The 12,298-nt window shown below is 40.5% G+C and overlaps 1 protein-coding gene across 1 annotated transcript; it reads left to right on the forward strand.

Annotated features, from left to right (window-relative positions):
* The first annotated feature begins 231 nt into the window (after positions 1-231).
* ACTC1 (actin alpha cardiac muscle 1) lies at positions 232-5,754 on the forward strand. Its single transcript, XM_074824529.1, has 7 exons — positions 232-390; positions 964-1,112; positions 2,212-2,536; positions 3,201-3,362; positions 3,476-3,667; positions 4,875-5,056; positions 5,426-5,754. Exons 2-7 carry the CDS (start codon positions 984-986, stop codon positions 5,567-5,569), a joined length of 1,134 nt encoding a protein of 377 aa, XP_074680630.1. The 5' UTR covers positions 232-390; positions 964-983; the 3' UTR covers positions 5,570-5,754.
* Positions 5,755-12,298: the final 6,544 nt, after the last annotated feature.

Consider the following 12,298-nt stretch of genomic DNA (forward strand, 5'->3'; position numbering starts at 1 on the left):
CGGGGCTGCGGGGCTGAGCCGGGCTCCGGGCGGGCGGCCCCGGGGGGGCGGCCCCGGAGGCCACCGCGCCAGCCGGCGCCCCGAGGCGCTGGCCCCGAGGGGCTGCGCGGGGCTCCCTATTTGGCCATGCGGCGGGCCGGGGGCGCGCTGCCCCGCGCCTGCCTTACATGGGCCGGGCGGCCGGGCCGCGCCGGGGCTGGCCGGGCTCCATTCATGGCTGCGCGGCCGCTCAATGGCGCGGAGCCGACCAAATAAGGAGAAGGTGGCTGCCCCGTCCCGCGGCGGCCCTGGCCGGCGCTGCCCCTCGGGGGGGGTATAAATTGGGGCGTCTCTGCCGAGCCGGCACCCAGGCTCTCCTCCGCAGCCCCCCCCGCCGCTGGTGCTGGTCTGGTGAGTAGGACCGGCTCGGGGCGGGCAGGGAGGGATGGGATGGCTTGGGATGACATGGGATGGGATGGGATTGGGATGGGGTGGGGTGGGAGGCACCGGCGGGCGGCGGACGCCGGTCGTGCAGGTACAGCCACTGCTGTACCTGTGCCCCTCCCGGTTCAGCCTTGTTCCCGCCCCGGCCGCCCCCCGCGCAGCGCCAGCCGCCGCGGCCCGGTGAAGTGCTCTGGGCAGGGCCGATCTCTCCCATTTCAAACTTTTTTTCCCTTCCGTTTCAACCCGCGGCCCGTCCGTACGGCCGATGGACGCCCTAATGAGCGCCCTGCAAGCTGGGGCGTCTTTTGGAGAAAGCGGCTGGCGGATGCCGTTTAAAGTCCTGCCCGCGAGCGTGGCTGAGCCATCGAGCATCCTCCCGGGACGAGTCAAATTTCCCGCTCCCGCCGGAGCTGTCCGTGCGCCGCCGCCGCCGCCCCTGCGCTCCGGGCGGGCCGGCGCGGAGGGGCCGCCCGGGGGGCTCGGCGGGGCCCGGCCGCGCTGCCCGCGGGGGTCTGGACGCGCCGCCGCGCTGTTTTTCAGGTCCGTGCCTCCCTCCGAAGATGTGTGACGACGAGGAGACCACCGCACTGGTGTGCGACAACGGCTCGGGGCTGGTCAAGGCGGGCTTTGCCGGAGACGATGCCCCCAGGGCCGTTTTCCCGTCCATCGTCGGCCGCCCGAGGCACCAGGTAAAGAGACGGAGGCAGGACCGGGGCAGGACAGGGCCTTCCCCCTCTCTCCACGAGTCGCCTGCACTTGCCCCTTCCCTCCTTAGTTCTTCTGTCCCGTCCCAAATACCCTGCCCTTCCCTCTGCTCCCTTCTTGCGGCAGCACTAGCGACACATTTCCCGGTCTTTCACTCCCCTGTTTGGCTGTCCCTTACCTCCTTTCTATCACTTTCTGCCTTTCCCCCTGCTATTTCTAACTCACCAACTTTCCTCTTGACTCTCTCCCTGTTTTCTCTCCTAATGAGCCCAAACCCAGCTTCCTGCGAAGTTGCAGCCCACTTCACCCCCTAGGCCAGACCTGCTGCTCGTGCTAGTTCAAAGGCAGCTCCGTTGGGTGCGGTTGCGCATGGTGCAGTTTGATTAAGGGCCTTCCCACCCGTCCTGTCCAATGTTGCACGTACCAAACACGATCTTTCAATTTCCTCTACTCCTTTTGTCTGTCTCTGATCTTACCTTCTCACTGATCTCTAAGCCTCCTTTTCTGTGTTCCCATGTCATTCTCCTTCTCTTTTGTCACAGTTAAATCAGTACACAAAAAATACAGTACTTTTTCTCCTACAATTTCCTTTGTAAAAAGTTTGTTGCCTTTTTTTTTTAAACTGAAGTGCTTGCAATTTGTATTTTTTTATCGTGAATAAATTACTGCCGAGGCTCCATAGTAATATGGAGTGTCTTCCTTCACTAGAAGGCTAATTTCCCTCTGTATCTTGTTTATAAAGTCTCATTTATGTTCTCTGTATCTTTTCCTGCTGATGGTATTGTGCCGTTTGCTTTCAGTCAAACTTTTGGACCAGAAGGAAGTAACTGAAACTAAGAGGTGCATTAAAAAAAGGAGGGGAAATCCTTTCCTCTGACTGAAGGAAAAAGGATTTTAGGAGAAAACTTCAAATTCTGTTGACTTAATATTTTAATAATGTTCATTTCTTTTCCTAAACAACCTTTCAGTGGTGTGACTGCTTGTACCTTTCTTGAAAAGAGCATTGTTTTCTGTGATGTAGTTGTTTGAGCTCTGTGACATTGTATTCCTCAAATAATGCTCTTCTGTATTTTCTTCTCTTAGGGTGTTATGGTTGGTATGGGTCAAAAAGATTCCTATGTGGGTGATGAAGCTCAGAGCAAAAGAGGTATCCTTACTTTGAAATATCCTATTGAACATGGCATCATCACCAACTGGGATGATATGGAAAAGATCTGGCACCACACTTTCTACAATGAACTCCGTGTGGCCCCTGAGGAACACCCTACCTTGCTCACAGAAGCTCCCTTGAACCCTAAAGCTAATCGTGAAAAGATGACCCAGATAATGTTTGAGACCTTCAACGTACCTGCTATGTACGTGGCGATCCAGGCTGTCCTGTCCCTGTATGCCTCTGGTCGTACAACAGGTAAAATAAACAAATAAACACTGTTTAGATATTTCTGTTCAGGAACTCTCCTTCCTTCCCACTCCAGATAGGAGGAAAATCCACCGTAACTCATTCAGATTTACAGAAAACTAGATATATTTAGTTTGTAGCAATCGATGATAACAGTAGCAGAAAAGCCAGGACACAGCAGTCTATGGAAGGAACAATGCGGACCTGTCTGCATTGCTTTTGGAGGGGCACTGTGGAACTGCCTCTCCTGCCACTTGTGATGCAAACGAGGAGACGTTCCTGTGAAGATACTGCAGTTACACAAGTATTGCACCACTTTAAGGGTTTAAACTGGGCCCAAAAGATGCCCATTATCGGATCAAGGCATCAAGACAATCACTATTGCAAATACACTTAATGCTCACTGTAGTAGCAGTGGAAAGCTGCTCATATGGATTAGCTTAAAATATGTATGGAACAACTGTTTTATGGTTTGGTTCACACCAAACAGGAATGTCCAGGCAAGCAAAGGCAGAAGGAATAGGCAAGATCTTTATGGCTAAAACAGAATGATGCTACTTTATACTGCCTGAAAAATCCTGTTATTTTGTTGTGTTTGATGCTGCTTGCTATGCCTAAGGGCTCTAAACATTTGGTAGGTGATTCCAGCTGCTCTCTGACATTTTTCTCCCAGGTATTGTTCTTGACTCTGGTGATGGCGTCACCCACAACGTACCTATTTATGAAGGTTATGCTTTGCCTCATGCTATCATGCGTCTGGATCTGGCTGGCAGGGATCTGACTGACTACCTCATGAAGATCCTCACAGAGCGTGGCTATTCCTTTGTGACAACAGGTCAGTCCTTCAGCTTTGCCCTCCTGTGAAAACCCTCATGTCCCTTTTGGCCCATCTTCTTCCTCTAGTATTTTGCTTATCCAAACCTTGATTTAATTCCCATATATCTGCAGCTGAACGTGAGATTGTTCGTGATATCAAAGAGAAATTGTGCTATGTTGCACTGGACTTTGAGAATGAAATGGCCACTGCTGCCTCTTCCTCCTCTCTGGAAAAGAGCTATGAATTGCCTGATGGTCAAGTGATCACAATCGGTAATGAACGTTTCCGCTGCCCTGAAACCTTATTCCAGCCATCCTTTATTGGTAAGTATTCCCAGGAAATTCTTCTTTCTGTAGGAGGTATGAATGAATCAGAAGATCTAGAAGGTGTCCCACTCCTCTTCCTGCTTATCTAAATTTGGCATGAAATCAAACATAAATAAATAATGAGTTAGATCCTCTGGTCCCTGTAAGCTGTGCTTGATGTGAGCTCAACTGGTAATTAGCTGAGCTCTGGGCTCTTGTTGCAAGTTTTAGATCGGGTTTTAGGGTCTCAGTTTTTTAGTGATAAGACGTACAGTTAGAATACCATCATTAGGGAGTTGGACTCAATGATCCTTATGGGTCCCTTCCAACTCGAGACATTCTATGATTCTGTGTCACTGATGGCAAGAATAGCTTTCAGTGCTGTATTTGTGAGGCTTACACTTAAAACAGTGTCTGACTCCATGAAGAAGTAAAATGTCTGGAAGGGGGAAAAAATGGAATGGAGGTGTGTGTATATTTATATGCACTGTAATTAAACATTGCCATGGTCAAGATGGTAAGCTTAGCTATTTGTGAGTGCAGCTGACAGATACAGCAGATGCTTATACTCTAAGTCCTGAGCAATAAATGCAGTTGTTCATCAGCTGACATCTTACTGTGGATCTAGTGTCAGCCCTTTCAGGAAGCACCTGTTAAAATTAATAAATTGGAATGCAACCTACAAACACTTGCCTCTGGATTCTTTTTCCTTACCAAGGACTAATATCTTGGTTCATGACTTGGTTATGTCTTGCCTTGATGTTTATAAACAGTATAGACTGTATTTTGGGTAGGCTGAAAAAGAAATGAAGTTACTATTGTCCTTTTTAGCTTGACTTCAGCTCTTTTCATTGTCTTTATCGCTGTCTTTACCATATTCAACTAATGCTTTTTGTGAGACTGACATAACTGATACTCATGTTTTCTGTTCTATATAACTTTCTCCCAACGCCATATACTAAATGAGTCTATCTTGTACGTGTATGTCTTCTCTTACTGTGTATTTTGAGTATCTTTCCTTTGCACATGCATTGTGATTCTTACCTTCTCTAACAAATAATTTTCATTTTCTAAACTAGTTCTGTAATTCTATTTTTTATGCTTTTCTGTAACATTTAATAATCAGTAATTTTACAACAAAAAATCATGGAAGTTCATATTAATGATGAGTTCTTTTCATTAAGACCTCTTCTGTAATTTACTGACTTACTGTCTTCTTCTCAAGGTATGGAATCTGCTGGTATTCACGAAACTACCTACAACAGTATCATGAAGTGTGATATTGACATTCGTAAGGACCTGTATGCTAACAACGTCCTCTCAGGTGGTACGACGATGTACCCTGGCATTGCTGATCGCATGCAGAAAGAAATCACTGCACTTGCTCCTAGCACTATGAAGATCAAGGTAAGGAATTTGACTCTGTACTATAAAATGTGGATATAGATGACAAAATGTCTGCATCATTAGATTGGGATATAGGAACAACTCAAAAGTAAGATCAACAGCTGATGAACAAATGAGGAGAAATTCCATTTAATCAGAATAATTATATTGATTAGAAGCACATGTTAGAAAAGAGGAAAATATGGTTATAGATTTTCTTAAGGAATATTACATGTATTGTGCCAGCTGCTGAAGATCAATACTGTTATTATAGAAAAGTTCTTTATTTACTTAAGGAAATATCTAGTGCTTTGTTACATTGGTGATACGGGTTGGTTGTTCAGAAATGTAACTGTTAAATGAGGATTTTGTTGCTTTTCTTAATCCTAGATCATTGCCCCACCGGAGCGCAAGTACTCTGTCTGGATTGGTGGCTCCATTCTAGCATCTCTGTCCACCTTCCAGCAAATGTGGATCAGTAAACAGGAGTATGATGAAGCTGGTCCATCCATTGTCCACCGCAAGTGCTTCTAAGCACTTTTTCCCTCAATTTACTTCCCACTCAGGATGACGACAATATGCTTCTTGGAGTCTTCTGGCAACCCTTCCTGAACTCTTCAGTCATTGTACAGTTTGTTTACACACCCGTGCAATTTATTTGTGCTTCTAATATTTATTGCTTTATAAATAAACAAGATCTGGGACTTGCAACCTACAAATGATTGTCTTTTGTTTTATTATAAGTATTCTTTGATCAAAAAATGAGACTAAACACCCTGGGATTTGGAAACTCCCATCAAACCTGTCAAAGCCTTCACTGCATGCATGTCCTAATTGATGTAGGCGTGATAGGTCATGGTATTCTATTAGCAAGAATTTATACTTTATAGTTTTAATTTTGAAACTTGAAACAAAAGAAGCATTATATATCAAGGTTTACAAAGAAATAGCCTTGAGGGTAGACCCAGTAAGTGGAACAAGTGAAAGGAAACCTCTCATATTCGCTCACTGATTTTAGAAATGTTTCTTCTATTGCATTTATTATAACCTAAGTATTTTAATGTTAATTTATTGAAAGCCAAAACTTCTGTAAAAGAATTATGTTAATACATTTAGAATGCCATTTATAACTAATTAGCTCAATCCTAAAGAGTCATACAGTTGTTTTTTGTGGGCTATAAATATTTATGACAAAACATTAATTCAAACTGACAGTTTACTCATCTTCCCCTATCTCTTCAAAGCCAGAGATAAAGAAGTGAAACCTTTATTGTACTAATGCACAAGAATCAAACTTTTGCTGTATAAACATACAATTGTTATAATCATGATTAATTTCACATTATCATTCATATGTTTTAGACAATTCTTAATCCTTAATCTTTGCTATCCTTTGTTCCTATTTGACCCAGATACTACAATCATAAATTGCATACTTTCCACGGGCTTTTGTGTTCCTCACCATGACTTTTTATAACTGTGCTTTTTGATTTTTTACAAAAGTAATATCTAAAACGTGAAGTACAGAATGATCTGGGACATTCTCATTAAAATAATGGAACCAGTCAGTGTCATAGTTTGAACTATGTACAGACTGGAGTTCACCTAAGGTTGATTTAGGAAATCAATTAAAGCATTTATCAAACTGTGCATGTAGTTAGTTACACAAGTGTGATTGCAGGTGTTTGAAAAGATTAGATTTCATGCTAATTTTATACCCAAATGCTAATTGAAAAAAACAAGTTTAAACAGTTACAGGGAAACTTTCTGTTTCTCTCAACTCTTATTTTCGTGAAAGGCATTAAAACTGGCCATTTGATGTGATCTGCAGTTAAGTAGAACTGATTTTACTCTTTGAATATATGAAGATATATTTATTGTCTGTCTCCAATTTACTCATCATTAGAAGACCATTTAGTGAGGTAGCACTGTAATTGCTTACCATTGACTTGCAATTGAAATATTCAAATATTTCTAGATGTTTTTGCTTTTGGGCAGAGGAAGTGGATGGAGCTGTAAAGTATAAATAAAATCTAAACATAAATATGAAATTTTAAACATATTTTACAATTTAAATATACATGTAAACATTTTAGTCAAACATGAAATATTAACATAAGTATGAAAATTTAAACGTAAATATGAAATACTTCTCACACTGCACACAGTACTACTGAAATGCTGCTGTAAATAGGCCTTTTCACAATGCAATACAAATTAATTAACCTGTGAATTTGTTAAGGCAAAGTCAGCAGCCTCCACTACTCAAGGTTTCCAGAGTAGGGAATCAATCTGAAGTTCACACCATGGAGAAGTTTTGTATGTTTTGAAAACATGGGAACTCTTCCAGATTTCTGACCAACACAAATTTAATTACTCAAACTTAAGACATTTGCCAATGACATTTGCATATTATTGTTCAGAACCATTGCACTTTTCTTGCTTGGTCTTGCTTGCTGATTGGAAAGATTCAGCTGGTTGGAAAGGTCATCTCAGGTATTAGTGTGAATTAATAGGGTGATACTGGACATAAATTGCAACTAATTGGAGCTTAAAATGTTAAGCAAGTATGCAAAGGGCATGCTAAGTCAGACCCAGTGGATGTCTGCCTGCCTGGCTCTGACTGATAGGTCGGGAAAGGCAGGCATACAGCTGGCACCACATTCACGGCTGTGATCAGGAGGTCACCCTTGCGCCTGTGGACATGAGGAGGGAACGAAAGGAAGCCACTGACTGCATGACTGATGGAAAAATTCCTTCCATAGGCATTTTGGGGTTTGTAATTCACAGTTCATAGAAATGGATATGAGCAACAAGGATTGTTCAAAACAGTGATCTACTTGCATATATATAGGATATGATAAAAGGTAGCAATGCCTTACCTTTTTTGTCTTCTTATAGTGTCTTTCCAGATGTATTCCATTTTAATGTAATAATCCCCTATTTTTCCATGGAAAAATATTTATTCACACTCAGTGCAGTGAAAACTAATAATTCAGTGGGATGGGAATTATGATAACTAGTTATGGGAGCACAACTAGATATTTTAAATATGGATAATCAACTGATCAATTTGATTGAGAGGAATTTGAATATTAAGTCACATAAACTAGGATTCAAAACACCAGTAAGAGATGCCACTGTTAAAGTTTACCCTCTGTTTGTATTTTACAACAAGCCTTAATTACAGTGGTATACATTTTGTATCTCAAATGAAGGTGGTGGCATGGGATGCAGAAATTAACTGAAGATCATCTATCTATATGATAACCAGTAAAACTGTTGCAGATACTTCCTTGAAAAAGGCAAATTAAAAAACAGCCAGAACAACACAACCCAGTACTTCTGCTTTTGAGTGAAGGGTGTTGGGGTATTACCAGTGCTGCCTGACGCACAGGTCTTACAGATAATTTTCCTTGTAGCTCAACAAGCATGTTGGCATTTAATGAGTATTGAGAGATAGGATTATGATTATGAACAGAAAGCTTGTAATATCTATCTGACGTATGTGCTAAGAATTTCAAAATCCTGTGATTCTGCTTTAAAGATGGATTTTTTGACAGGAAATAGGGTGATGTTTCAGAAGTCACTTGTTAGTGCTTCAAGGGTCCTTCAAAAAAATTGGCAGGACAGTCATTATAAATTTGATAGTTGTCTACTTTGCACTAATCTCCTCTAAAAAGGCTGTTTTAGCTAAAGCTTTAAAAAAGCCTGAGGCAAAGCACTAATACGAAATTTTTTAGCTCGAATAATAGCTTGAATTCCGCAGAATGATAATTTTTTTAATGTAGAATAAGAGGGTTTTATACTTTAAAACATTAGATGACTCTAAATATATGTGACAGATTAATCTACAACAATAACAATAGAAAAAAATACAGAAAAACCTCTTCTTTGATTGTTGGATAAACTGAATATGAGGCCCAGGCAGAGATTGATGCTTTCTTCCAGTAACAGCTGAACCCAGTCCCATCTTGAAGCATCCTGTGACAGAAGCCTCTGTCATAACCAAGACAAGAAAAAGAAAAAAAAACTATAAAATTGAGTGATCAGTAAATTTCATTCATTACACTCAACAAAGAAGCAATTCAGGAAGTTAATGTACTACCAATTACCTTTGCTCTTTCTCCTGAGAATGGCTACGGTTGCTGAAACTTGCAAACTCAGTTTGCAGAAATGTAAATTATTGGAAAAATTTTATTATGCTGATATATAATTAAAGTATGGATTTAATTTGTGATTAAGCTATCCTGTGTGAATAATGTTGGATGAAATGAATTTAGTGGGCATTAGCAAAAGTTAATATACCTGGTAGCAATCTTTCATTTTTTATCATAACGAAATAATCCACAAAATATAGTATATCGGAGGTCTACCAAATAAAGGGTAGTATGCTCTCTTAGAGTACGTGAATTTTACTTTAGAAACATATTTTAACCAGGTGATATATATATATGCAGAGGAAAAAGTGGATGTGGAATAACATCCACTTTATTGACAGATTTACATAACACACGTGAATGATATAGTAAGTCTGGGAAGGTACCCAATAAAATCCAGCAAGGCAGTAAGAAAGAGCTTAAAGATTAGTTCTGAGTCTCTAAGCCCCTCAGGTTTAGATCACCAGAAAGGGTATTGTCAATGATAATGAGCACTACATGAGCTTTCTTTCCAAAGGGTCCCAAATGCCTTATGAGCTACACTGTGGCTTCTGGACATGCTTTTGCAAAAAGGAGATGCTCAAAGGGAAATCGGGGAGCTCCTGGGTGTTAGAGAGGGTCTGCAACTCTAGCTCTTCTAGGGCAAGTGGAAATGGGTAGCTGTAGCAGCACAGCAACTCCTGCTACATATTCTTCCCTCTCCCCCAGCTTTCTGTAGCTGGCTGTGTCTGCCTCAGCTGAGATGAGGAAGCAAGCAGGTGAAAAATCTAGTTCATTTTCTTCTGGGGAGGAAAGAGTCTGTGAGGCACATATTGCTGGGTCAGTCGGGGTGGGGAGAGCTTCCACAGCATCCAGAAGCACAGAGATTTTACGGTAGCTGCTATCAAGGAAAAAAGATAAGTTTAGGGAATTTAAGCCATATCCTCATGTTTATGTAATAGCTGAGTTTTGACACTGAACTTTGTGCTATTTCTTCTTAATTTTTTATTTTGATTGTATAAGTTGTTTTCAGGACATAGGCTTCAGTCTTCAAAAGCTGTCTCTATTTTATCAAAGAACCCAAACAAACCCAAACAGAATAAAAAACATTAATCTTAACCAAAAAAATTTTCTACCTCGGGTCTTTGTTTAAACTGAATATTTTAGGTTGTTAAAAATGTTTTAAAGTTAGGTCTGTGTGTGTGTGTGTGTGTGTGTGTGTGTGTTACCAATGCTCTTATTCTCTGATAAGCTGGAGGGGAGAAGAATTCTTGCAGAAATAGAAATCTCAGCAGATTTTAAAGACAAACCATTGACAAGACATAAGATAAAAGCACTTTACTTCTTTAGCGTGAATTATGTCTTGAATTTAGCACCGAAACTGGGAGATCCTTCCTTGTCAAGGAACACCACCTACAAGACAACATTGCTTTCCATCAGTTAAATCAGGGCCATTCTGTGGCTGTAACTTTACTTTGGGTAAATGATTAAAGGGAATCATCTCCTCCTCAGACTTCTATTACAGGCTGAACAGAAAACACCTTTAATGTGCTAAACTTCAGACTTCATTACTGATGTATTAGTTTGATAATTTGAGTACCTGATTGTCGAAATGAATATCATTAACCAGCTGAGTTACTAATTCAGCATTGGTTGTGAATTCAACTTTATTACCGTATGGTTTCATTAGTAATTAAACCACTGAACTCATAACAGACAGCCTATTTGTATACATAGAAATGTGAGTTGTGAAAAATATAGTCTGTGGTTTTATTCTTACAAATGTTTGATGATTTCTTTCTTCCATATTTTAAAAGCCATATATATATTTGCAGGAATGTACAGGTATTTAATGCATATTATCGCTTACCAAATATCACAATCCATTACAAGATACTACAAAATGCCCAGATATACTTTTAACTTGTAATGTAGTGTACTGTAAAAACCAAAACCTCTAATATGTGACAAAACCTTTAATATGTGATGCACAGGTTTACAAAAATGGTCTTAGGCCTTACTAGTGTGGAAATGATTTTAGATTTATTTTTAATTGAATTAGAGCTCTCTTGTGCAGCTCAGCGCTGTACGGCAACCAGACAAACCACAATAATGCAGTAGTTTTTGATCTTTTACCCATATATTTTGACAAATAAATTGAATGGGCTTTGAAAGAAACTTACATGGAACTGATATGTTCACTGTACATAGGAAAATGAGTGATTGTGCTATTGCTAGTGAGAGTCTCTCTTGCATTTGGTTCTGGGTTCTCCAAAGTGTTTGCTGTAATAACATATATATACATATACTAATTCATATGTGTGTATATACTTATATAAATATATTTACACATATGTATACATATATATGCATGCAAATATTTTCCCTAACTCTTCTTTTTAACTTTGCAATGGAAGAGCATCCCTGACTTGGTAATGAGTTTCAGGGATAATGTCTGTAAGACATAACATATGAGTACCCCCCCCTAGAAAATTAGCATAGCTGAAATTGGAAGGACAAATATTTCATGTGAGAAGCATCACACAGATATATGACGAATTAAAAACTGTGGGTATTTTGTAGCCTGGTTCCTGAGACAGAATTTAATTCCTGATTTAGTTTTCTGCTCAAGGGAAAACTTTAGAACTTTGGAATTCTGAGAGATCAGAACTGAAGTCTTTTTAGTGATAATGTGAAATATTCTTTTTCTTACAACCTCTAGGCAAAGTGCCACAGAATTATGTTCTTCAGGTGTAGCCTGAATGCATCATATAGTACTGTAAGTGGAAAAAAAGCCAAAAGTCATATACAGAAAAAGTTTGCAATGTCTGGTGTCACGTTCTGTATTTTAATGGTTGCAGCAATAGTTTTGTAGAATTTTCTTTTCTGATCAAACATAACTTCAGCTTTTGTCATCAACTGGGTGGACAAATTTGATTTTGCCCTTTCATTTCAACTGAGGTCTACTGGCACCTAACTGAAATCTAGTGAGATCTACTGGCACCTAACAGAAATAGGAAACTACCTTCTGACCTTATTTTTGTAAGCAAACAGCATATGAAATTATTAGGAATAGTATCCTGCAGGCTCATCTTTCTGCCAAAAGACATACAAAGGGTTCCTT

The sequence above is a fragment of the Strix aluco genome, chromosome 4, assembly GCF_031877795.1.
Source record: "Strix aluco isolate bStrAlu1 chromosome 4, bStrAlu1.hap1, whole genome shotgun sequence".
In the NCBI taxonomy this organism is placed as follows: Eukaryota; Metazoa; Chordata; class Aves; order Strigiformes; family Strigidae; genus Strix; species Strix aluco.

Coding starts and splice junctions, on each gene's coding strand:
- ACTC1 (XM_074824529.1), top strand. CDS start 984: ATGTGTGACGACGAGGAGACCACCGCACTGGTGTGCGACAACGGCTCG. Junction 2,537..3,200: donor TGCCTCTGGTCGTACAACAG/GTAAAATAAACA, acceptor TTTTTCTCCCAG/GTATTGTTCTTGACTCTGGT. Junction 5,057..5,425: donor CTAGCACTATGAAGATCAAG/GTAAGGAATTTG, acceptor TCTTAATCCTAG/ATCATTGCCCCACCGGAGCG.